Source organism: Rhinatrema bivittatum, chromosome 3 (assembly GCF_901001135.1).
Source record: "Rhinatrema bivittatum chromosome 3, aRhiBiv1.1, whole genome shotgun sequence".
In the NCBI taxonomy this organism is placed as follows: Eukaryota; Metazoa; Chordata; class Amphibia; order Gymnophiona; family Rhinatrematidae; genus Rhinatrema; species Rhinatrema bivittatum.
This window is the reverse complement of record NC_042617.1, coordinates 288,919,350-288,947,332: the sequence shown is the minus strand read 5'-3', so window position 1 is coordinate 288,947,332 and position 27,983 is coordinate 288,919,350. Positions and strand designations below refer to the sequence as shown.

Sequence of the window (27,983 nt, the reverse complement as noted above, 5' to 3'; positions counted from 1 at the left end):
AAGTACCTGGAGGAAGAACTTAAAGGATGGGAGAACGAGAGAGATGTGGATCAGCAGTGGACCAATCTAAAAGGAGCAATCACCAAGGCAACTGCTCTATATGTTAGAAACATAAAGAAAAGCAAAAGAAAATTGAAACCTATCTGGTTCTCAAAGGAGGTGGCTGACAAAATTAAAGCTAAAAGAACAGCATTCAAGAAATATAAAGGATCCCAAAGGGAGGAGCACAAAGAAGAATATTTGTATCAACTGAGGGAGACGAAGAAAACAATCAAGTTGGCAAAAAATCAAGCAGAAGAGAGGATTGCCAAGGAGATAAAAAATGGTGACAAAACATTTTTCAGATACATCAGCGAAAAGAGAAAGGTCCAAAGTGGTATAGTGAAATTGAAAGGTGGTAATGATCAATGTGTGGAGACAGACGAAGAAATGGCAGAAATATTAAACGAATACTTCAGCTCTGTGTTCACTAAAGAAGACCCTGGAGAAGGACCATCTCTACACAACAAGAAACTGGAGGGAAGTGGAATAGATGAAAATCCTTTTACAGTAGAAAATGTGTGGGAAGAGCTAAAGAACCTGAAAGTGGACAAAGCCATGGGGCCTGATGGGATTCATCCAAGGATATTGAGGGAGCTCAGAGATGTTCTGGGCGGGTCCGCTGTGTGACCTGTTCAATAGATCCCTAGAAACGGGAGTGGTGCCGAGAGACTGGAGAAGAGCGGTGGTGGTCCCGCTTCACAAGAGTGGGAACAGGGAGGAGGCTGGCAACTACAGGCCGGTTAGCCTCACTTCGGTGGTGGAAAAGTAATGGAGTCTCTGCTGAAAGAGAGAATAGTGAACTATCTACAGTCCGGAGAATTGATGGACCAGAGGCAACATGGATTCACCAGGGGAAGATCCTGTCAGACAAATCTGATTGACTTTTTTGACTGGGTAACCAAGGAATTGGACCAAGGAAGAGCGCTCGATGTCATATACTTGGATTTCAGCAAAGCTTTTGATACGGTTCCGCACAGGAGACTGGTGAATAAAACGAGAAGCTTGGGAGTGAGTGACAAGGTGGTGACCTGGATTGCAAATTGGTTGACGGACAGAAGACAATGTGTGATGGTAAACGGAACCTTCTCTGAAGAGAGAGCGGTTTTAAGCGGTGTACCGCAAGGATCGGTGTTGGGACCGGTCCTGTTCAATATCTTTGTGAGCGACATTGCGGACGGGATAGAAGGTAAGGTTTGTCTTTTTGCGGATGACACTAAGATCTGCAACAGAGTGGACACGCCGGAAGGAGTGGAGAGAATGAGACGGGATCTAAGGAAACTGGAAGAGTGGTCGAAGATATGGCAGCTGAGATTCAATGCCAAGAAGTGCAAAGTCATGCATATGGGGAGCGGAAATCCGAATGAACTGTATTCGATGGGGGGGGAAAGGCTGACGTGCACGGAGCAGGAGAGGGACCTTGGGGTGATAGTGTCTAATGATATGAAGTCTGCGAAACAATGCGACAAGGCGATAGCAAAAGCCAGAAGAATGCTGGGCTGCATAGAGAGAGGAATATCGAGTAAGAAAAGGGAAGTGATTATTCCCTTGTACAGGTCCTTGGTGAGGCCTCACCTGGAGTACTGTGTTCAGTTCTGGAGACCGTATCTACAAAAAGACAAAGACAAGATGGAAGCGGTACAGAGAAGGGCGACCAGGAAGGTGGAGGATCTTCATCGCATGACGTACGAGGAGAGATTGAAGAATCTAAATATGTACACCCTGGAGGAAAGGAGGAGCAGAGGTGATATGATACAGACTTTCAGATACTTGAAAGGTTTTAATGATCCAAAGGCAACGACAAACCTTTACCATAAGAAAAAAATCAGCAGAACCAGGGGTCACGATTTGAAGCTCCAGGGAGGAAGATTCAGAACCAATGTCAGGAAGTATTTCTTCACGGAGAGGGTGGTGGATGCCTGGAATGCCCTTCCGGAGGAAGTGGTGAAGACCAGAACTGTGAAGGACTTCAAAGGGGCGTGGGATAAACACTGTGGATCCATAAAGTCAAGAGGCCGCCAATGAAGAGTGGGTGACTCGCCAGAATGATGGCTACTGCCTGGAGACAATACCCTTAGTCAATAAACATACACATGGTTACTGTGACTCCAACATCACTCTAAGATTCAACAGCATGAGGAAATGTGGAAAAAAGGATTTGCACTCACAATGACGGGAGTAGCTGGCTTGTTACGGCGGTTACTACCCCAAACCAAATATCCAGATTACTACCTCCACCTTCCTCTATTCCTGATGCCTTTCAACTAGCTTGATCACTCCATTCTTATACTTCACTTTCAATGCATATCCAGCATAGTTCTCTGCTTCAACAGCAGGGGAAAAGAAAAACTGTTACTTCACACATCCAGCAGAGCTCTCTGCTTAAACGGCAGGGGAGAAGAAAAAAGGGTTCGCACTCACAAAGCGGGGAGTAGCTGGCTTGTTACGGCGGTTACTACCCCAAACCAAATGTACCTGATACTTCACTCTCGACGCATATCCAGCATGGCTCTCTACTTCAACGGCATCGGAGAAAGACTGATACATCACGAATTTCCAGCATAGCTCTCTGCTTCAACGGCAGGGGAAAAGAAAAACTGATACTTCACGCATATCCAGCATAACTTCAACGGCAGGGGAGAAGAAAAAAGGATTCACACTCACAAAGCGGGGAGTAGCTGGCTTGTCACAGCGGTTACTACCCCAAACCAAATGTGCCTGATACTTCACTTTCGATGCATATCCAGCATAGCTCTCTGCTTCAACAGCAGGGGAGAAGATAAACAACCAATAAGGGCTGTATAACATAATCTGGGTAAAAACAAATAAGCATGGGTGTAGCTTGCTTATTGCGGCGGTTACTACTCCTACTACCTCTAACTAATCAAGCTAGATATTTCACTTGGATGCAGCTCCTCCACCGCTCTCTACATTAATGGCGGGGGTGGAAGGGAATTAGAACCAAGAGCTAAGAGAAACAGATAAGTATGGGAGAAGAAATGAGGGAAGCTTGCTGGGCAGACTGGATGGGCCATTTGGTCTTCTTCTGCCGTCATTTCTATGTTTCTATGTTTCTATGTTACATTGAGTCTACCTATGACTGGTTGATTTGATTCATGTACCTGGGGGGGGGGGGGGGGGGGGGGGGTGCTTTCTATTTTGACTGGCTTTTAAAACAAACATGTGATCATTGCATTCAATGAGAATAAGTAAGTTTGCTCCATTTATACTGGACAAGCATTTTTTGAATGGATCTGGCTTTTAAGTATCTTCCTTTTGGAGTATTTCACTGTTTCAGAATGTTGAAGAACATGTTTACATTTGATCTGTCTTCCTAAGTTGAAATCTTGTTCCTCAAAAGCAGGCACTATTAATGTGCCAAAATGCAGCTGCTTCCAAATATTATGACAAACATTTTTGGACTTTATGATAAGTAGTTTTTGCAGAATACATCACGTCTGCACATGTATAGAACATAGACAGACCTCACTACATCCAGAATAAAGAGATCATAAATTATAGATAGAAATGTGCAGACAAATACTGAATTGGAAACTGCAAAAAGCCAGACTGTATGCAGAGCAAAAAGGGAAAAACGGAAACACTGCCATTCCTCATAAAATATCAAACAATAAAATAAAGAAATATAAAGCATCAATCATAATAGTAAAACCATACTAATAAAAAGAAATATTTCAAAACAACTAACAAATAGAACAGTATCCAATAATTAAAAATTCATAAAACGTTTCCTTATGGCAATAAAATATTTCAAATCAGCAGATACATTAAATATTACCCAATAATTACAACTAACAGGGATTAATAAATCCCTTGCTTTCTATACCTGGGAACTTTTGATTTCCAGATGCTATAAGATTGTCGTAGATTAGTGGGGTGGTGGGGGGAGCTGTTTGTTGCATACAAATGGCCAAACTTTTAAAACCCGGCGCATGCCGATACTGGGAAATATACGCGTGGCTGGGCTGTGCACATTTTCAGAGCAACACGGCCATGTGCATATCTCCTGCTATGCGCAGAAGAGCTGGTGGGCCGAGGGCAGGACAGGGGCAGGGGCTGGTGGGGCCGAGGGCAGGACAGGGGCAGGGGCTGGCAGGGACAACACCATTAGGCGCTGTCTTAGTGAAGCATGCGCTGGCAGCCAGCTGGTGCGCAGAACTTACTTCTGCTCGTCAGAGCAGGTAAGTTCTGAAATAAAAAAAAATAGGTTAGTTAGGGAGGGTTGGGGTCGGGGCAGAGAGGGGGAAAAGGAAGGAAGTATAGTTAGGGGGTTAGGGAAGTTCCCTCCCAGTCCGTTCCTTTATTGGATATAAAATCGGCGCGCCCATGTGCCACGCCAAGAACCGCACGCACATGGACACCTGCACACCCCTTTGAAAATTTACCTCAAACTTTCTCCCCTCTCTCTCTAACATACACGTGCACATTCACTCTCTTGCTCACATGCTCAATCACACACACACACACAAGCTTGTTTGCTCTCTCACATGCTCAATCATCACATACATGCTCACTTGCTCTCTGATACGCTCAAGCATAAAAACACACATGCTCGTTCTCTCTCACACACTCAATTATACACACACATGCTCGTTCACCCTCTCACATGTTCTCACATGCTCAATCACACACACGTACACACTTGCTTGTGCTCTCTATCACATGCTCATACACACACAAACTCTTTGCTCTGTCTCTCATATGCTCAATTATACACACACACACACACACACACATGCTCATCTGCTCTCTTACATACACAATCGCACAAATACACTCGCTCACTCTCTCAAATGCACAATTATAAACACACACATTCGCTCAATCTCTCTCACATGCACAATCACACACACACTCATTTTCTTTTTCATATACAATTATACATCCAAATGCTTGTTTACTGTCACACATGCTCAATTATACACACATGCTCATTTGCTCACACAAATTCAATTATACACACATGCTCATTTGCTTTCACACATGCTCAATTATACACACAAATGCTCGTTTGCTTTTTCACATGTTCAGTCACACACACACACACACAAAAAATATCAAATATCAAGGGGAAAACCACAAAATCTTTTAAATTCAAAAATATCTTTCACATAAATCCTATAGAACTTGGCATCAGAATAACGGTGTTCACTAATTTACATCCACCGCCTCACCACCTCTCGCCTCACAATGAGCCCCAAGCGGTATCAGAGATGTCCATCTTAAGTTTCATTCATATGCCATTTCACTCTACCCATATTAAATACTCATTTTATTTCAAGTTATGTATAAAAAAATACACTAAAGTGATTTATAAACATATACTAATAAAAAGTGTTTTTGAAAAAATAAAAATTAACTCATCTTAAAAGGACACGCCGTTTACAGTCTCACTGCAAACATGAAACACCCGACTTGAGCTCACATTTTGGCAGACTGTGCCGCTTGCCTCTGATGGAACAAATGATAGACCTTTTTCAAGGGCACTCATGATGTCTGGTCAACAATTTGGTAGACAAATTTATCATGGAGAACTCAAGAAACGCTGTGAGCATGTCGACGGTCTGTCCCATGTTCGAGCATTGCTGGGCATGGCCAATTCTCTCATTTCTCTCGACTGGACCTGATCTACTCTGGTTTTGAAAAAAAGCCTTTATTCTCCAGTTGTGTCGCTCCACTAAAAAAGACGAGGGCTTCTCGCCAAAAGTTTCATACTCACTGCCTGAACCTGAATCAAGTGATTTGTACTCATTTAAAGGTAAATAACTTCTAATATCCCAGTGATTTCACTATTGACAAAGTACCCGTTACTGGGAAAAATATTTGGATTTGTGGGTTTGCGTTTGAGCACTTGAATATGAAAGAAGTGGGTTAACTTTAAGATAAGTAAAATTAAATTTGTTAAGAATAAAGTTGCAAGGGTTTTTTTTCCAAACAAAATGTTTAAAAAATTTTTTAGGATAAGGAAAAGTTTTGTGACATGAAGTCAAATGCTTGTGTTATGACACTGATTGAAACCCATTGCGAGCAAGAGCCTGTGGATTATGTCATGCACATTTAAATCCGATACCATTTCCTATAAAATTATTTCTTAAAAGTTAAGATTCACCTCAAAAACGTTTTTTGTAAAAATATTTGGATGTCACCTGCACACATTCTGAATGTGCTGCTGTAGTAGTCTAATATAAAACTGAATAAGGCTGCCAACAGTACTGATCCCTGTGGCACTCCCAAGGGGATAGAAAGCCAGTCAAAGGAAGAACTGTTAGCCCATACTTGTTGCTGGCAGGCATTCAGATAAGATGCAAACCAAGCATGTATCTGCCCATGAATTACAACTTGCAGACAACTGGTTAAGTAAGATACTGTGAGAAATAGAATCAAATGCTGAAGACTCGTCTAAAAAGGTGCCAACAAGAGCTTTGTCGTCAACATCAAGATGTTAATGCAAAATAATATGAAACTGAAAGTAACAATGTCTCAGTACTATGGTGCCTGTGAAATCCACATTGTGTGTGTGTGGGGGGGGGGGGGGGGGGATGTAAAGTGTCACCAATCAGACAAAAATTCAGCAAACTTGTTCATAGCAGAGGAAGCTGATGTGCCGCTCCTTCTGCCAGCCCATGCTGGGCTTAAAGAAGAGCTGGGGCAGGGCCATTGGGAGAGCAGTGGAAAATACTGGAAATTGAGGTGGTGCCCTACATTCTGACTCTTTTATTCTTTTTTACATTTGACATTGAGGGGTGGTGGGGACTGCAGAGGGATGGGGTGGTGTGGCGGGGATAGACTGTACACGGGGTGAGGTGGTAGGGAGTGGAAGAAGGGATGGGGGCATGAAGCAGGAGAGAGAAGGATCCAGAAGGAGGAGAGGAGGGGAAAGGAGAGTATGCCTGGAAGGAGCGAGGAAAAGGGGAGAGAGAATATCTGGAGGAGGGATGGCACACCATCAACACTTTTTGCCCAGGGCACCATTTACCCTAGAGCTAGCCCTATCTGCTAGAATGTTTTCCTTATTTCTAAATTTTGAATAATTTTTCTTTGGGGACACTTCTGAGTTGCTTTGGACCCTTGCAATGTGTAAACACCGCAGGGGACTACAGCTGTTGCGACCATTTTATTTCCATCAGTAATCAGTACTCTTTCTGTATAGATTCTTTCAGGATATGAAGGTTGCAATCATAGAAGCAAATTATTTAGTTGATTTAAGTCCATTTTGAGTTTGAGTAATTTGGGTAGAGAATTTCCTCCCTCTCCCCTTCCCTCCAAACTGCCATTCTGCCCTCTTTTTTTCTTTCCCCCCTCCTCAAGCTGCCTGGGTCAGAGATGATTAAAGTTTTTTCTGACATCTGAGCAGGTGAGCTGTATTTTCTCTTGCTGTGCTTTGTTACCCTATAGGTAAAAGGAAAAAAAAAAAAAAGCTATACCATTACTGCCTATGTTTTCCTGTAAAAAGAAAAAAAATGATGATACTTATTAAGAAGTTTCTGCTGACTGTAACAGTGGACCGGCTCAGTGTTTGTGCGAGTGAGAAGAGCTACTGGAGGTGCTGTATGCCATATTTGGTACCATGACTCCAATCTTCAGGCAGGAAGCTAACCGGCCGCTGTGGAGGAGCAAGCCAGCACTCATTTGTCTTAAGTGAGCTGGTGCCACAAAATATAGCTACAGACAAGTTGTTGCATATGGACTGTATTTCAATGTTTGTTTCTTTTTTCATGTTCGCCCTATTGTGCAGCAGTGAGGTCAATATTCAAAGCACATTCAGCGCTATTTAGCCGGATAAGTGTAATGTTTGCAGCTAAGTAGCAGCCGCTGAATAAGCTCCTACATTCAGCAGCCACTGCTTAGCCCTATAGGTCACTTATGCAGCTAAAATGTTAGCCGCATAACTTGTGGGCATGTAGTGGGCAGATCGGGGCACAGCGAGTTAGCTGTGTATGTTATGCGACTAACTAGCGATATTCAGTCTTAGCCGCATAAGTTAACCAGCTAAACTAGACTTGCCCTAAAGGTGGTCTAAACTTAGCCGGTTATAACTTACAGGGCTAAGTGCAAAGATATGCGCATATATTCAGCGATATAGCCGTGCCACTGAATATACTCTGTAACTTCATCAGAAAGTTATGTTCGGCCAAGTTACTTAACAGCCATCTTTTGAATATTGACCTCGGTATGTAGACTGCTCACCAATCAGTCAAATAGGGGTGCCTTAACATTTTGCTTACGGAATATAAGGTTCTGCAAGAGATTATATTTGTGACCAGTGAATTAACATCAATGGAGTTTGCATAAATGGAGCAGTCCTTTTCAAAGGAGGTACCAGTAGGTTTGCCACCTGTTCTGTATTCAGCATTAAAATGTGCTATTTCTTTTCAAGATAATAAGGAATGCAGTTTCTTCCTTATTTCCTCCTTGGGGGACTGACTCCAAGGTAGACCAGTAACTGGCTACAGTGCGCACACAGTGAAGAGGCTGGTTTCACAGTGCAGGTTTCTAGAAAGCAGCCTTCCTCAGCCCTGCAGAAGGGCGAGATTTTTGGCACCACCTTTGCCCCTGCAGGTGGTGTGGTAGGTTTTATATTGGGGTTCTGTCCTATCCTATACGCCCATATTGAAAAACGTTTATTGACTGAATGCTCTTGAATTATTTTAGTGGCAATTTGACTAGATGGTTGAAACTGGCCAGGGATTTCTTTGTTACTGGTTCTTCTGCCTAGAGAGGTCACTGACATGCATGCCGAGCACTTTGCAACAATGGTGCAAAATATTTGTAGCAGTGCCTCTTGCTTTAGGAGTGAGGGTGTCCAGTGCCATATCTAAAGACGGATATTACCTCCCCCCCCCTCCCCAACAGCAACCTCTGGTTCACGCCCTCTCTGTCTCCTCTGGATCCCCTCACTCAAAACTAGTAAAACTATACTAATAAGTAAATGTAAACCGATGCGATGTGCAAACGGATGTCGGTATATAAAAGGTTTTAAATAAATAAAATAAAATTAAATAAATAATAAATAAATAATAAGAACATTTCCAACAAGCTGATAAATAGAATAACATTCAATAATTAAAGCAATAAAATATTCCAAAATGGCAGCCACATCAGATACCTAATATTAAAACTAATAAGAATGGAATAAATTCCCCGCTCTCCATACCTGATATCTTTTAATTTCCAGTTACCCTGAGCTTGTCTTGGATAAGTGGGGCAGCACAAAATTTCTTCACACAGACACAATGCAGGCAGAATCCCACTGACACACACACAAACAACCCAGGCAGGCTCCCATTCTCTCTCTCTCTCTCTCTCGTACACACACACACACAAAACCCAGGGGAAGGGAGGTGGGATGCTCGTGAGGGGAGTAGAGAAGCCCTATATATAGAAAACCTCTCATACCACAACAGCACCAACTGCCAGCACTAAATCCTACCATTAAACAGGTAACACTACAAATATTATACCGGGCACTAAAACACCAATACACCTCCTATTAGAAAAACAGAACAAGCCAGGCTGCTATAATCCCTACACAGAAACTACCTGCTAGCAGAATACCTCACCTCTGTCACACATGCAGAACACACCCAGACCCTCACCAGATGCACAATAAAGAGACCACAAAGTATAAATAAAAATATACAGACAAAAACTGAATTGGAGACCACTACAAGCCAGACTTTGTATGCAGTGCAATAATGGAAAAACAAAATTGCCATTCCTCATAAAACAAACAATAAAATCACTCTCAAACATGCTCTCTCTCTCACACACATACACTCAACTAGATAACAAGGAATTAACTTCTTCCAATATAATATTGTAAGATTATTATTAGTACCATATTATACCACCCTTAAGATAAAGGTATGCATGGGGGAATAATAGATAAAGGAACTCTACTAGTCCCACCTAATAAATCCGCCCACCTAACTTCCACTAAAGAGCGTGCATTCTCCACAGCGGGCCCAGTCATCTGGAACAAATTACCGACTGTCCTAAGACTGGAACCCTGCCTTCTTACCTTCTGACGAAAACTTAAGACTTGGCTTTTCCTCCAAGCCTTCCCTAATTGCTAAAGTGTTCAATCCAGACTCAGCCCAATAGATGGGACGTTCGCACTAGTCTCAGTACTATTCATATGTATTATTACACCTAGTTAATTTTGTCTTACTACTTCCTGGCTACTCTAGCCCCCAAGTTCAATCTCCCTGTTATATGTAACTTTGCTTCGGCTCTCTTGTTTGGTTAATTAGTTATTCCCCTAAGTTCCATGTAAACCGGCCTGATATGAATCCCTTCATGAAGACCGGTATAGAAATATGTTAAATAAATAAATAAATAAATAAATAAATAAATAAATATTACATGGAGTGAAGAAATAGGAAATAAAGTAAAAAGTAAATACAAAGATAGCCTACAGAATTGCCATATGTACTGATCAGGTTGAGTTTGGGTGAGCATCCAAAAAGAATTTTAACTGCGAGGGTTCAAAGAAGATATAATCATTACCATGATACTTTATATAGCATTTACATGGATAACAAACTGTAAATTTAGAACATATCACTAGTGCCTCAGATCTCAAACTTAGAAATTTCCTTCCCCTTTCTTGTGTGGCCTTAGTGATATCGGGATACACCCACCCTTTTTGGCCATAAAATAATTCTGTACTATTTCTAAAGTACATCCGAAATATATTATTCTTCTCAGCTATAAAGGTAAAAATTACTAATAATACTCCTCTTTTTGTGATTATTTCTTCTTGTGATAATTCCAATAAATCAGTCACATTCAAATGTTCTTCCAAATTTCCTTGGTCTTTTCCAGCTTTCCTTTGCGGCAAAAAATAAGCTTTAGTGATTAATGGGAGTGCCTCCTTCGGAATCTTTAACTTTTCAATTAAATAATTTTTATTTATTTATTTATTTATTTCGAGGCTTTTTTATACCGAAGTATAGCGGGATGCCTTCACTCCGGTTTACAGGATAAACAACTTATACATAGTGGTGACCAATTGGTAACTTATACAAATATGAATATAACATCTTATATAACTTAAATAACTTGGTAAACAGGTTGGTGACAAAACAGTCACTGGGGCACTCTAGCAGGGAGCTGAGATAGGGTGGGGGGGCTAGGGGGAATCAGCTGAGGCGGGCTGGATAGAGGGCTGTGTGGCAAAAATTGAAGAACAAGAGACAAGGAGGAGAGGGCGGGAGGGGGGGTGAAGGAGGATGGGATGCCATAGGGGTGGTAGGGAGAGGGGAGGGGGTGGGAGGTCAGGGAGGGGTTGGGGGAGGGTAGGACGGGGGAAGAAGGTGGAGGTGTTTGGGTATTAGTTAGGGAGGGGGGTGGTAGAAGGAAAGGAGGGGGGGAAGAGGTGGGAAGAGGGATGTGGATGGCTTAGCCGACTCCGTCGCGGAAGGTTAGGTTGAAATACCAGGTTTTGAGTTCTTTTTTGAACGATTTGCTGTCATTGAGTGATCTTAAGTAATGGGGAAGGGTGTTCCATAATTTGGGTCCTGCGACGGAGAATGCTCTGTTCCTCGTGGCTGTTAGTTTGGCTATGCTGGGGGAAGGTATGTCTAGGGTCATTTTGCCTTCTGTTCTGGTGGTCCGTTGTGCTTTGTGAAGGTGAATCATGTCAATTAGGGCGGGGTTGGCTGCATTGTAGATTGAGTTGTGGACAGTTGTTAGCGTTTTAAATTCAATCCTTTGTGCTATGGGAAGCCAGTGTAGGCTTTCAGGGCGGGAGTGATATGATCTGATTTTTTCTTGCCAGTTAGAATTCTTGCAGCGGCGTTTTGCAGCATTTGGAGTGGCTTTATGGTGGATTTTGGGAGGCCGATCATCAGGGAGTTGCAATAGTCAAGGCTGTTGAAGATTAGAGATTGCAGAACTGTGCGGAAATCTTGCTGGTGGATAAGTGGTTTCAAGTGTTTCAGGAGGTGGAGTTTCAGAAAGCCTTCTTTCGTTTTCATGGCGATGTTCTTTTTTAGGTTGAGGTCGCTGTCAATCCAGATTCCAAGGTCTTTTGTTGCGTTTTTGAGTTGGATGCTGTGGTTGTCAATTTGAAGGAAGTGTGGTGCGGTAGTTGATCCAGGGTTGTGTTTGCCTATGAGGATACATTCGGTTTTATTCATATTGAGACAGAGTTTCATCTGGCTTAGTTTGTCTCTGATGTCGATTAGGTGCTTGGCTGTTGATTTCAGAGCATCTTCGATGGTGTTTGATATGGGGATGATAAGTTGAATGTCATCTGCATACATAAAATATGTTATGCCCAGACTTGAGATGAAGTGACAGAGTGGGAGTAAGTATATATTAAAGAGGGTTGCAGATAAGGCGGAGCCTTGTGGTACCCCGGTGTCTAGTGGTAGGGGGCTAGAAGAGTTGTTGTTAATGGCGACCTTGAAGAGTCTATCTTTTAGGAAGGATGTGAACCATTTTAGTGTATTGACGGTCAGGCCGATGTGTGCTAGGCTGTCAATCAGGGTCTTGTGGTCCACCGTGTCGAAAGCCGCAGAGAGGTCTAGAAGGATAAGTAGATGATTTAGCGTGTTGTCTAGACCTCTAATTAATGTGTTTGAAAGGTTGATTAGTAGGGTTTCGGTGCTTCTGTTTTTTCTGAATCCGTGTTGTGAAGTATGGAGGATATTGTTGTCCTCTAGATGCTCGTTCAGCTGAATCAAGGCCGCTTTTTCGGTCAGCTTGGCTAGGAGTGGGAGGTTTGAGATGGGGCGGTAGTTATTTAGATCAGACGGGTCGAGGTTTTTCTTTTTCAAGATAGGGGTGATGGTTGCTGTTTTTAGTTGTGCGGGGAGTATCCCTTCTTCGAGTGATTTGTTAATGATGGCTGCTATGGTCGGGGCGATGGTGTGTGCCAGTTCTTTCAGGTATCGGGTGGGGATTGAGTCCAGGTCGTGGCGTGCTGGGTTGATTTTTTTAATTAAGTTTTCGGCGGCTTTGTTGGAAATAGGAGTGAAGTTTGTCCAGGGTGTATTGGTGTGTTTGATGTTTTGATCTGCTGTGTTTGAGGGGGTGCTGAAGGAGTTGGTGATCTTGTTTGTTTTTTTCCAGAAGAACATTGCTAGTTTCGTAGCTGATATCTGGGAGATAATAGGAAAATTCACCACTCTTATATTTGTATTCCGTAAAAAATTTTCTATATTTTCAAATTTCTAGTTTTGAACATTTTCAGATTGAATTATATTCTGTTGGTTTTTCTCAATCTGTTTCACTTTCTCTTCCACTTCCAAAACTTTTTTCTCTTATTTATTCTTTCTTCATTGTGCAGGCTATTTTTATTAATTTCAAAAGCAGATTTTGACAAGCCTATTATTGCGTTTTCTAACGAGGCTAACGCATCCCATAATGTTTCCATAGATATTTTAGCCGGTTTAACCAGGAAAGATCTTACTTGTATCTGCTCACCTCCTCGCGTGGCCTCGGTATCATTGTCCTGATTCGCTTCCAATGTTGGCTCAGCAGGGTTGATCAACTCCCGAAGTAGGGGTGGGTAGGCCCCCTGTGGTAAAACCAAAGGTCTCTCCAACAGTTCGCTTTTCCCTTCCCCTTCTCGTTTTCCTCCTTGACTGCTCTCCTTCTGGACTACCAGTTCAGTGGGGCTGACCAGGGAGGCCGATGATGTATCCTCTCCCGCTGCTCTCAGCCATTGGGGTGGGGACAGCGTCTCAGGTGCGCCGGGACTTGGCAAGATCTCCTCAGCCAGTATCGGAGACGCTCGCTCCACGTCTCCAATTTCAGCGGCCCTCACTCCCGGCTCCATCGGCGATGATACGAAAAACTTCTCGATGGTGGGTTGTTGATTATTCAAACTTTCAGCGGCAGCTAGGCTTTCATGAAGCCTGGCTTTTTTATATTATCTCTTTATTGATTTTTTTAACAAAAATATGGCATTACAAGTAATATGGCATTACAAGAAGATAAAGTAAAATACATTTCAAATACAGGAAATTAATCATATAATAATTTCTCCAAATGTAACACCCGTTAGACCAGAGCTTTCCAAACTTTTCATGTTGGTGACACACTTTTTAGACAAACATAATTTCACGACACGGTAATTCAGTCTACTAGTAAACCAGAGGTTAAAGGTTAAACGAACAAAACATATTTCGACAATTTATGTATGTTTCCTTAAATATATACATAAATAAAATGTTTCATTTATCTCATGAAAACCTTAAATTTATATTAAAAATATATATTCCAAGATTCATGTTATTGTTATAATTTATGAGAAACAATAATAAAACAAATTGTCTGTCCCCCACACACTCATCTCTCTCCTCCCCCCAGCACATGTCTGGCCCCCACACACTCATATCTCTCCCCCTCAAGCACATGTCTGTCCCCCAGCACGTTTGCCCCCCACTCACTCATCTCTCTCCCCCCAGCACATGTCTGGCCCCCACACTCATGTACCTCGTCTTTTGATTGTTGCCAGTTAAGTGCTTCACTCCCTTCCATGATCACCAGACACTGCTGCTTGCAGTCAGTACTCCTCATGGCCAGGCCTCATCGACAGCAGCAGCCAATGCAAGGATGGCTGGGCTCGTTCCACCCACCAAGCCCCCCAAAAAACCGCGATTGACAGCAAAAATCACCCAATAATAAGCAACCCATAAACTGAAAAAAAAAAAGTGAATCTCTAGGAAAAAAAAAGCCCAAACTCGCATCAGAGTTGACCGGGCTTGCGCGACACACCTGCACACTGCAGGCGACACACTAATGTGTCCCGACACACAGTTTGGAAAGCTCTGCGTTAGACCTCTAATAATGTGGGGGGTGGGGGGGAGGGGGGTGCAGCAAAATTAAGGAGAAATCAGGAAATACATATTTCTAGAATTGCATCGTATAACCATATATTTTACTCTGGGCCAGTATCATTAATGCTTAGTTGATGAAAAGCTTTCTTCCCTTCCACAAAGCTTTTTAAATGTTCTTGCTGGTAAAAGATATATGTGTCCTCTTTATACTTCACGATGCATTTGCATGGGAAGCATAAAAAAAATGTCGCTCCCACAACAAGAACCTCAGATTTTAAATCAAGAAATGCTTTTCTTCTCTGTTGTGTTATTTTGGTAACGTCCGGATAAATTCTTACAAGAACTCCCATAAAGCTTTTACTGGTCTTTTTAAAATAGGCCCGCATAATATCTCCCATATCTTTTTCATTAAAAAATGAAATTAGGAGCGTAGATCTCTCTGCGATCTCATAAGCTGATGACTCTAAGAATTCCGTTAAATTTTCCAGAAAATTTGGAGTTATAGTTTGTCTTTGCTGAGTCTTGCGTAGAAGAAGAAAAAATAATTTATCCAGAGGAGGAGTTCTTTCAGTGGAAATTTCCAAAATTTCTAGAAAATATCTCTTTACAGTCATTCGTGGTAACTCTCCTACTACTCTGGGAAAATTCAATAACCTTAAATTTAAATGCCTCGCAGCGTTCTCTAGATTTTCAATTTTTCTGTTAATAGTCCCAATGTTCTGTACCATGGTTGCCTGAACCATTTTTACATGCTTAATTTCTTCTTCCACTTTCTGAAAATTTTCTTTTACATCCAGTTTAGATTTCCCAAAATTTTCATTTAGCAAACACATCTGAGAGGATAGGTCACCGATATTTGTAGAGCATTCAGTTAAAGACTTTGCAAGGCTTGATGTTAGAGACCATAAGGCCTCTAAAGTAACTACCTCCAGTTTCTTAAAGTTCACAACTTTGCTGGGTATAATGGGGGTAATAGAAGACAAATTCTCACCGCTTCTGTTGTCTGAATTCCCCCTCCAATTCCAGCCCTAGGCCTCCAGCGGCATTTTCTCCGATTCCTTCGGGTATCCGGGTGCCTTGCTCCCACGACGCAACCCCCTCTGCTCGATCAACACGCACATCCACGTCGGGACTGCCGGTCAGGCAAGGCGTCGAGGTTTCGCGCTCGGAAGGAGGTAGCCTCTGGTCCGGGCTGAGAGAATGTAACTCCGAAGCCTGCTCGTGGTCTCCCTCCACAGAACCTGCAGCCGGACTACTCAGACCCTCTTCCACTGGTTTGACGGTGCATTGCGGGATGGTTTTCTGCCCCGGGGGTAGCGAGGACGTCGAGGGGTAAGTTCTCTGCTTCCCCTTTCGTTTAGGAGCCATCACAATCAGGAAACAAATCAAAATTTTAGGAAAAAACGCCGGAGCAGATTCACTATGCTGCCAACTACGACGCCATCTTGACTCCACTCCCCACAAAGCCTGGCTTTTCGCTTGGTATGAGGCATGAAAATTATCGGTAACAGCCCAAAATTCAGGAAACAATGTGAAGCTGTAACAGCGAGAGCTTTCCGAACCTCTTAATCGGTCGACATCTTGGCCACCAATTAACAGTTATTACTTATCAGCCGGCCTCTACATCTTCACATATAATTGAACATAAATGCTATGCTGAGCCAGACCAAGGTCCATCAAGCCCAGCATCCCTTCTCCAACAGTAGTCATTCCAGGTCACAATTAACTTGCAGATCCCCAATAGTTGGTCTCACTCCCAGGAGTAAGCACTAGCTTTCCCAAGTCTACCTGGCTAATAACCATTTATAGACTTTTCCTTCAGGAACTTGTCCAATCCTCTTTTAACCCCACTGTCAGGCCGATACAGAAAAACGCGCGGGACAGCTCCTCCGGCACAAAATCATTTACCAAGGCACCAGGAGGGAGGGACAAATTCAAAATCAACTTGCATTTACCCACCTCCTTCTAAGGCACCACTGCCAAAGGAGGCAAGTGCATCCTCTCAAATGACAGACCATCGAAAGGACCGACAATTCTACTCTTCTCCAGTTCTGATACCAGCTTGTCCACCACCACCTCTCTAAAGCACAGGACCAATCTTGAGTTCACCCACCCACAATACACCATCCCATGTAGGGCAGTGTTTCCCAGCCTAAGTGTCTGACAGACCATAGCAGGGGGTCCGCAGAAAGTGTGCAGAGAAGAAAGCCTGCACTGCGAAAGAAGAGCCTTGATAGGCTGCCAATGCACCCTAGCCAAAGAAGACGGAAGGAGGCAGCAGGGCCATCAGTGGCTGAAGATGGGAGGAGGCCCAACAGGCTGCCAATGCATCCATCCCGCTGGCGGCTGAAAATGGAATGGGGCACGATAGGCTGCCAGTGCACCCATCCCACCGGTGGCTGAAGACGGAACGAGGCCCGATAAACCGCCTGAGCACCCATCCCGTCGACAACTGAAGTTGAAAGGAGGCTCAACAGGCTGTTGGAAAGTGAAAATGGGAGGAGGCCCGACAGGCTGCCAGCGCACCTATCCAGCCAGCGGCTGAAGATTGATAATGCCACAGGGCCACCCAACCAGCTGGCAGCATGAGACAGGAGAAGGCCACAGGACGCCCGCAGACTCCAAAAAATAAAAGGCCTGAGTGAGGGTGTGAGAGCCTGTGTGAATGAGGACTGTGTACGAGAGAGAGAACATTTGCGTCTGTGTAAGCATGTGGGTAAGAGAGAGAGCATGTGTGTCAGCATGAGCATGTGAGAGAGAAAGCATGTGTGATTGACAGAGCATATCTGTGAAATCATGTGTGTATGAGAGAGAGCATGGTGTCTGTGAAAGCATGTGTGTATGGGAGACAGCATGTCTGTGAGAGCATGTGTGTATGAGAGAGCACTCATGTCTGTGAGAGCTTGTGTGTATGAGCACGTGTGTGTCTGTGAGAGCATGTGTGTATGATAAAGAGAGAGCATTTATGTCTGTGAGAGCATGTGTGAATGAAAGGGAGCATTTGAGTTTGAGCATGTGTGTGTGAGAAGGACCATGTGTATATGAGTGAGAATGAATGTGAGCATGTGTGTGTGAGTGAGAATGAACTTGAGTATATGTGTGTATGAGAGAGAGGAAAAATATTGTGTGCCCCCTTTCTAATCCACAACAATCTTCAGGCAACTGGAAATCAAAAGTTCCCAGGTATGGAGAGTGGGGAATTTTTTAATCCTTATTAGTTTTAATTGTTGTCTATTGTTTAATGTGTTGAAATATTCTATTGGTGTTTGGGAAATTTAAAAATAATTTGGGTTTATAATTATTGGATGGTCTATATATCAGTTGCTTTGAAATATACTTTTTCTTGATTGTATTGTTTGATGTTTTATGAGGAATGCAATGTTGTTGTTTTTTTGTTTTGTTTTTTTTACAAGAAACCCTTACTTCCAGAAATAACAAAGGAGTGAGAGTAACCTTAACAACAAAAATAATAAAACTCAATATAGTTACAAATTATGAAAACACAATTTAATGCTTGTTCTCAGCAAAAATATATAGCATAACATATATCAACAAAGTATACATTTTTTGTTTTTACATTTTTGCACTGTGGTTTCCAGTTCAGTTTTTGTCTGTATATTTATTTATTTATTTATTTATTTATTTAACAGTTTTATATACCGACCTTCATAGTAAATAACCATATCAGATCGGTTTACAATAAACAAGAAAATAACTGGGGTCGCAATTCAAGTGAACGAAAGGTAAACAATAGGTAGGAATGAGTCAAAGTTACAATCAACAGGGTAAGGGAACTTGGAAGCTTGCAGGAAGCTGGAAGGAAGACAAGGCAGGAAATAAATAAAAACAAAGTGATAACATAGTGCGTACGAGCTAAAGCTTAATGGTGCTTTAATCTGGAAGAGTCAGAGTCCATTTGTAAGAATAAACACCGTGAAGGGTAAGCGTGAGGACAACTAGTGCTTCTCTGGTGGGTCGGCGAAGGCTTGGTGAAAGAGCCAGGTTTTAAGTCGTTTTCTAAAAGTTAACAGGCAAGGCTCTACTCTGAGGCTTGATGGGATGCTATTCCAAATATTTGTATTTGTACTTTATGATTTATTTATTTTTTTATTTGGCAATGGTCTGTCTTTTTTCCATGTGTAACTTAGATGAGATATTCTATTACATATAATTTCTATATAAGGGACCCACAGCAGCTGGACTTGTTCAGTTTTTCTAACAGGAGGAGCACTGGGGTTTAGGACCTGTTGTAATATTTGCAGTATTGCCTTTTCATAGGCAGGATGGTTACTGTTTTGAGGTCTGGCAGTTAGGGTGTTATGGTATGGCAGGTTTCCTATAGTTCCCAAGCACATTTGTTACAGGATTTTGTAATATACAATGTTCCTGGTAGTGGAGGGAGTCTGTTGCTGTTAATGAGGTACCACCAGAATTTGATTATTATTTTTTATGGTGAATGGTAAGGAGAAGTGACCTTGTTCTGCTCTGCATTCTTCATTGGGGGAGTTTCAATGAATGTAGGGTACTGTAGAACTTGAGGTGCAGGTTTTATATTGGGATTCTGGCCCACTGCTAGAATTTTTATTGATTAATGCACCTGAATAATTTTGGTTGTAGTTTTCTTAGATGGTTGAAACTGGCCAGGGGTTTCTTTGTTACTTCTGTCTAGAGATGCCACTGACATACATGCCCAGCACTTTATGAAAATAAAGGGGGTATCCTATCTCTGCATGTATGGAATTTGGTAACAGGCAGGTGGGGAGAAAGCCATTGCACCCCCACCAAGATCGAACTAACAGGATGGTTTTGTTGCAAGGGCGGGATGCGGTCGCTTCCTTGAGAGAAAGTGAACCCTTGAACCATGGCGCAACCTCAGGCGAGGCTCCAAGGTAGACACCATGGGAGGCGAGCATATCCAATGGGGGTTGGGGAGGGATATGTGCACCAAACCTCTCTTCACATCTCCCTTTTAGTGATGTGGTCCTGTCTCAAACACCCCTCCTTCCCCCTTCCCCACCAGTCTCTCACTCTCAGTTTCTTCTTCATGGTCCATTCCAACCAGATCCCCTCCCTCCCTCCACCTGTCATCCTGCAAGTCTCTCTCCCCTCCACAGTCCATCTCCACCAGTCTTTCTCCTTCTCCACCAGTCAATCACCACCAATCTTTCTCTCCCCTTCACTAGTTCCTCCCTCTATTTCCTTCCACCAGTCTATGTCCCTCCACCCGTCCATCCCCACCAGTTTCTCACTCTCTTTCCCTCCACTACTCTCTTTCTTTCCAGTCTCGTTCTCCCTCCACCAGTCCATTTCCCGTAATTGCTCCAGATCCAGCTGGATGGCTGCCTGTAGTTTCACTATGCAAGTTATTGACTATAAGTACATTCTTGCACATTTACTGCTGTGCTCTGCAATTATATGTATTCCATTTATATCAGTAAACATGATTTAATGTTTTATATATTATGAATGAGCCTGATGTGCATATAATTATTTATTTGTTAGTACAGTAATAACTTTTCTATATATGGCTTATTACTGCAGGTAAAAATGAAAAGGAAGCATGTGGTGGGGGGGTCTGCAAAAATTTTGGAGATTGAAAAGGGATCCATGCTCTCAAAAGATTTGGGAATCGCTGACGTAGGCTATTCTAAATGCCCACGTGAAACTTCTCTCGAAAACTCACCACCACTGCCCCATTGAGATATTTCACTAATCATGCTGGCATAGCACTCATTCTAATCAGCAGTATTATCAAGACTTCACTGCTTGCCTCCCCTCCCAGACTCCCCAGGGGGACTGTTTAATACACTTAGAAGCAGGATGGCTGGGGGGGGGGGGGTGACGTCACGGGAAGAGATGGCAGCCTGAAAAGGAGCTCCCGGGCACCCAGAGCTAATTAATGCGTGAATCGCCACCCATCCCTCCCCCTGCCGAGGAAGTTTTGGAAGCTGAAGTTACCCTAACTATTTGTCTTGATGGCAGTGAAAAGAAAAGGCGCCGATCTCAGCCAATATTCATACACAAAAGGAGGAGCAGATCGGGACGGCCTAGCAGAGCCAGACAAGCCTGAGCTAGCAGACCTAAATGAAAAGGAAGCAGAAATGCAATCAGTGGACGAAAGGCACTCCCAGGCATTGGTGGCCTTCCAGAGATGAATTTCGCCAGTGGTTCAGCGATATTCGCCGAGATTTAAAAACAAACAAACGTGAAATGCTGGAAAAAATAGCCGAGCTAAGAGAAGACATGGAGGAGATAAGCCGCAGGGGCGCCGAGTGTGAAACCAGACTGGACGCTCAATCGGAGAAAACTGACAGAATCCAGTGCCACTGTGAATCCCTAACTAAAACGGAGACAGACATGTTATTCAAAATAGAAGATCTTGAAAACAGAAACCGCAGATGTAATCTGCGCTTTTGTGCCATCCCAGAGACAGAGATATACAGCGATTGCCATGCAGTGATAAGGGACATATGCAATTTTTTTTTGAGACAAGCATCTGAAAAGGACTCATCAAGCAGTGTCCTGCCGATTGAAATTGAAAGAGCACACCGTACCCTGGGACCGCGTCAGAGCAACCAGCCAAGAGACATTATAGCGTGCTTCTTGCGGTTCCAGTGAAAGAGAAAGTTCTATCAGCGGCAAGGAAACAGCAATTTTGGAAATGGGAGGAGCAGAATATATCAGTCTTCGCTGATCTCTCCCTGGTGATGCTTAAGCGCCAGCTAGAATATAAGGAAATCACCTCAGCATTGAGAAAAGAAAGCATCCAATACCGGTGATTATTCCCGGTGGGGATTTCGGTGACCATCGGGGGAACAACGACTAAAGCAGTCACCCCCACCAAAGCGGCAGCCATTTTGAAATCAGCAGGCCTACCAATAAAGGTCACTGTCCCAACAACAACACGAGAGCGCCCTGAGTCTCCACGATAGCAGCGGATCGAAAAAGGAGGGAGGTGGCTGCGGTGGAACAATGGAATACCTTAGAATCTCGACATGGAAGGACACGGGTGAACTGCCCCTCTATGCATATCATAAAAGTTTATCTTTAATATTTGGTACCAGTTCTAAGGTGGGATAATGTAAGAAAAATTATCTGAGTAGCTGCTGGAGCTCCGCAGGATATTCTTGTTCATGTCTTCTACAACTTACAGGGAACTTCTAAGTATTATTCTATGGCGGGGAGGGAGGGCTAATGGCGGTCTGTGATTACAGTGGGAATGGGAGGAACTGTATATCTTGACTGGGGCGCACACCGATCTTCTCTACCTTCATAAGTAGACCATGGTGGCATGGTGTTTACATGGGGGCAGGGGGGAGAGTGGGAGGAACGGGAAGTAGCCAGGGGAAGGGCAGGTGGGATTCAGGGGTGGAACAGGGCCATGTATAATTGTTTTAACAGAGAGAACTACATTGATATCAACCTGGATACTGCAAAGGGTAGACATACGATAAGGTGCTTCAGATGGTATTGCCGGATTAGCTCAATAGCCCATGGCTCACGAAAACTTACATATATTCTCCATGGCTCTTCGTCTATTATCCCTTAATGTAAAGGGCCTTAATATCCCATGCAAGAGGCATCTCCTCAAACAGGACATACAAGCCCACTGGGCTACTGTTATTTGCTTACAGGAAACGCATTTAAAGCATCGCTATGAGCACCTCCTTGCGTGGCCTCTTATGGCCCATAGATTCTTTTCAGCAGCGAGCAAACTGAGCAAATATGCAGGTGTGTGCATACTATTTAAACAGGGGTATGACTATAAAATAAGGAGTCATGTGGCAGACACTGAGGGTTGGTTTGTCTTAGTAAAATTTGAGTACCAAGGGGAACTTTTCACATTACTTAACATCTACGCCCCGAATACTGACCAAAAAGCTTTCCTGGAGCGGATTGACCACTTACTTGATAGAGAAGGAGAGGGAAACCTAATAGTAAAGGGAGATTTCAACCTGACTATAAACCCTCATCTTGATAATTCAGGGGGGAGTAATATAGGCACTGGTCCATCTAGGAAAAGGTTGAAAGCTCTTATGAAAAATGGAATCTGGTGGATGTGTGGCGACTGAGAAACCCTCAAGCCAGAAATTACACTTTCTTTTCTGCCCCGCATCAATCTTACTCTTGCACAGACTACTTCCTTGTGGACAAATATTTGGTAGGGAAGGTTGATCGGATCTATATCACCACCACTACTTGGTCTGACCATGTACCTGTTGGCCTAGACCTATGTAACCAAAATGAGGAGGGCGGGTTTCGCCCTTGAAAGTTAAATGATTCCCTTATAGAGGATGATGAATTTTGTAAGCAGCTACAAAGTGCTATCTCCGATTACCTATCTACAAATGTTGGTAACCCTACCCTAATATGGGAATGTTTGAAAGCGGTAGGGAGAGTTTTTCTTATTTCCAGAGGAGCTCTTATCAAAAAGAACTGCCAGAGAGTAAAGCAGAAATTGATGGGGGAAATCACAGCTTTCTCTGCAAGCCACAAACAGTTGCTATCTGCCACCACCTATGCGAAATTACAGAAACTAAGACGAGCTGCAGGTCATGGCAGATGAGGAGATAGCGCTAAATTGTCGCTGATTACCCAAGAAAAATTTGAATGGGGCAACCATTCTGGGAGATTGCTAGCCAGATATCTAAAACACAAAGAACTCCAAAATCAGATCACAGGGATTAAGGATCAAGAAGGCAAGTTACTATCTCTCCCCCCCCCCCCCCCCCCCGGACATTAGACATAGATTTTAACAATTTTAGGGGGCTTTATACGACGCGAACCCCTCCATATCAATAGAGCAGATAGACCAATATATTAGAGAAGTTGATCTCCCCGCTCTCAATGAGGAGGAGAAGGGGGCTCTGGATAGAGAAATCGCCCCTCTGGAGGTCCAGCAGGCAATTAAAGGTCTTAAAGCCAATAAAGCTCCTAGCCTTGATGGATTTATCCCGCAATTCTATAAGAATTTGGCACCCTCTCGATAACCCCCTTGAATGCGTTGTTTAACTCCCTGAGATATGGACATTCCTTACGGCCAGAGGCAAATGTCGCCGGCATCACCATTCTGGGAAAACCTGGGTGTGATCTTACGCAATGTGGGTTCTATAGACCCATCTCCATCATTAACATTGACCTTAAGTTGTTAGCGAAAATTATGGCGCCCCGTCTAAATAAGGTCATGGCCCGTCTAGTGCACATCGACCAGGCAGGTTTCATCCCTGGTAGAATGGCTGCCGATAATACACACAAAATCATTGATTTAATTTGGGCTAAAGAGCAGGATATACCAGCAGTCCTCCTATCAGTGGACGCAGAAAAGGCATTTGATATAGTTCACTAGCCGTTTCAGTTTAGCACTCTGAAGGCGATGAACTTTGGCCCCCATTTTATTAATTGGCTACAACAACTATACACTGAGCCAAAAGCGAGAGTAAAGATTAATGGGACATACTCAGAGGCATTCTCAATAAACAGGGGTACGAGACAGGGTTGCCCTCTGTCACCGCTACTCTTCGTGCTGTTCCTTGAACCCTTGGCAATTCAAGTTAGGGCGAATAGGCTAATTAGAGGAATAGAGCTAGGAGCACAGGAGAACAAGATATCTATGTTCGCCGATGACATCCTATTTACCCTGTCAAGCCCCACTATTTCATTACAGGAAGCTCTGGCGGCACTACAGGAATTTGGGAGGGTATCTGGTTTTACGTTGAATGTGGAAAAATCGGAATTGTTAAATGTTTCTGACCCTACAGACGAGCTAAACTTATTAAAATCCTCCTTTCCATTCAGATGGCACATAAGAAGATTAAATATCTAGGGGTATACATTGGTAATGATCCCAAAGCACTCTTTCAGCTTAATTATCCCCCCCCCCCCCCCCCTTATGCAAAACATTTTTCGGGACCTGGATAGATGGTCTGAACTCTACTTGTCCTGGTTTGGTAGGATATCATCGGTGAAAATGAATGTCCTTCCACGGCTGGGGTATTTATTCCAATCTCTCCCAATTGCTATTCCCACCATTATCAAGTGCTGGCAACAGTGGATTTTCTGTTATATCTGGAAGCGAAGACCTCCAAGAGTCTCACACGCTGTAATTACAGACCCAAACTACGGGGTGGGAGGGAGGGGGGAGGTAGGGAGTGCCAAATCTAAGCTGGTACTTCTTGGCAGCTCAAATTAGGGCTATCTTTGACTGGAATAGACACAGAGAACAGAAACAATGGGTGACTATAGAGCAAGCCTTAATGGGAGGGGCCCCACTTAGGTCCCTGATATGGCAGCCTAAAGGGACGTGGATGCCTGTGTGCACAATCCCAATGACAACTAAAGTCACCTTGATGCTGTGGGAGAAATGGAGAAATCGACTAGTAGGGCCCAGGAGATATTTTTTTTAGCTCATACATACAAACCAATACTTTATTTCCAATAGGGAGCCAATCAAAATCTTTTAAAGACTGGGAAGAGAAAGGCATTAGATATTTGGGGCTCTTATGGGGGAATGGGTCCATAGCTCCCTTTCCTAAGCTAAGAGATAAATACCACCTCTCCCATAGGGATATACTGCCTTACCTCCAGGTCCGCCACTTCTTTCACGCGGAAAAAGTAGGACCAGATCTCGCTCTAGGCAAGAGACAGGTGAAAAACTGGTGTGATCAAGCAGACACTCTTAGAGGGGCCAAATCACAGGTTTATAATTTTATTAATAAAGATTCCCCGGAAAAGCCGGCCTACATGAAGGCATGGGAGACAGACTTAGGAGACGTACTCTCAGAGGAAATGTGGAACACCATTTTTCTATATACAAAAAAGGGATCAGCCTACACGGCACTGGCAGAGAATAGTTACAAAATTCTGTTTCAATGGTATTATACTTCAGAAAAATTGCACAAATTTGATCCTTCACATGATCCCCATTGTTGGAAGGGATGTGGTCGGATGGGCTCATTCTACCATTTGTGGTGGACTTGCCCCTGGGTAACAGCATTCTGGGAGTATATCAAACAACTCATATGCATAATCACAGGAGAGCGGGTCTCTTTAACACCAGAAAATGTGCTCTTAAATGTCCCTTTCGATGCATCACCTGACATGTCAAAACTCATGCATCTCATAGTCATAGCGGCGAGATTCGAGATGTCTGGCGCTCGGATCAATTGCCCACTGAGGAGGGTATTGGACTCCGGCTGTCCAGATTTGGGTCTGTTCATAGAACAATAGCTCTTGCAAAACAACACAGTCAAAGATACTTGAAACTATGACAACCTTTACTTGATTTCCTGGCCAGTGGAGTTAACAAATGAGAAATGAACAAAGTGGCAACCCAGGAGTTTTTTATTTGTACACAAGTTCGTACATTCTCTCTTCTCTTAGGCTTTCACATAACGGTTCTAATGTCAAGCAATAATAATAATAATAATAAGTTCACCGAGGGGGGGAGGAGGAAGGGATGGGTAGGAGGAACTGGGATAAATAAAAAAAATGCCAGACATTGTATGTGAAAATGTTGAACTGTTGTTTACTCATCTGATCTTTCATATGTTTTAACAATGTATTTCACCACTGTTTATATTTTTTACATCAATAAAACATTAAAATTAAAAAAAAAAAAAAGAAGCAGGATGGCCACCTTTGCAAACGGAACAGGCATGCCTGAATTGCAGTGTGTAAATAAATAGAAGATGATTCGTTGAACCGCCAACACTTGTCCTGCCCACTTCCTTGTCCCCTGGGCTGGCCCCCAAGCTTCCCAACATCCCCACATCCCCTCCTGAGTGAGTGAGATGAAACTCCCAGACTGATCTTGTCCCACAACTTCGGTCCCAGACACGTGACCCTTATTAATCATCTGCATCCTCAGTCCTCGAGGACATGAAGCAATTCTCCTTCATCTTGTCCCAAAATATATCATAGATTAACCACACCCACTTTAACCCACCCTATAAGCCCCTAAAATACTGTTTCCATGAACCAGTGAGGAACCATACTGTGAAGGGTCATAATGTCCAATCACACTTTCCAACTTAAGGAAACACTAGACAAAGTTCAATATATTTATTTATTTAAAAGATTTATACCTGCTCAATCCCCTAATCTTGACACCACTGTTTTCCTGCACTCTGCTTCCTTGTCCTTGTCCTTTTGCTTCTTCTTTCTCCCATGCTTCTTTTCACCTCTCCTACCCTCCAACAACCTGAATATATCAATGTACTTCCTTCTCTTGTTCTTCCTCCTCAGCCCTTTAGGTACCCCCTCCCACAAGATGCCCCATGTCTTGCCTTGGCTCCATCATCAGCATCCTCTCAACCCAGTCTCACCTCTTCAACCAATGACAACAATGAGGAAGACGAATCAGAAAATGACAAGTGCTTAGCTCTAGACCTTTTCCTTTTACTCTGTCCCCTCTTGCCAGCGTCTTCAGGCTCACCTGACTAAGGCAGCTCCTCTGCAGTTCTGCTCTCCACATCCTGGTGTGCAACTCCTACTGGCTTCTGCTACGCGATCTCCTGTGATGGAACATGCTCCCTCAAAGCCTCCTGCTGAGAAGCCCCCGTCTGCTTGTCAAATCCCCTGGCGATTGTAAAATATGCAACACCGGGCTTCCCTGAACCCCCACCCCTAGACCTCACCTTCCCTTAGACCCTCCCTGAGCAACTATTCCTTGACATGCATGAACCTCAGTAAAATCCATTCCCTCATCCCTAAACCCCTATGCACTGAAAGTCCCCCTGTATCCTCCCCTTCCCTGCAGTGAGATATCTCCCATCCCACCCTATGCCCTATAACCTGCCCATCTTAACCATGATCCTGCATCCTCTCAACCATAACCACTTCCTCCATAGCACTCAGGAGAGTCCCACAGCCCTCTACCCCAGCTATCCCTCCTTGATAAGCCTTCCAAACCCACCCCCTCCAAATCCCCACTCACCACTGCCATATTCCAGAAATCTGTTCCAGGCTGTGTCAAGATCCAGGGCCTCCAGGTACACTCATCCCAATAAGCTTTCCTCCGCCATCTGAGTTGCCACATCATCGCCAGGCCTCGTGCCCAAGGTCTCTGCAACATCCACAAAATCCACTAGCTAGGAGCCAGATTGCCATGTGTCAGACCTCCCACAAGCTCCC

At 43.5% G+C, this 27,983-nt stretch overlaps 1 protein-coding gene across 6 annotated transcripts in view; it reads right to left on the bottom strand.

Annotated features, from left to right (window-relative positions):
• B4GALNT1 (beta-1,4-N-acetyl-galactosaminyltransferase 1) overlaps positions 1 to 27,983 on the bottom strand; it is a 183,328-nt gene that overhangs the window by 95,660 nt on the left and 59,685 nt on the right. For 4 of the 6 annotated variants that reach the window (XM_029594914.1, XM_029594917.1, XM_029594916.1 and 1 more), the window contains one exon: positions 27,787 to 27,915. The exons of the other annotated variants lie outside the window; for them this stretch is intronic. In XM_029594914.1, coding sequence (XP_029450774.1) covers positions 27,787 to 27,915 — 129 coding nt within the window. The remainder of the gene's footprint in view (positions 1 to 27,786; positions 27,916 to 27,983) is intronic. 6 annotated transcript variants of the gene reach the window in all.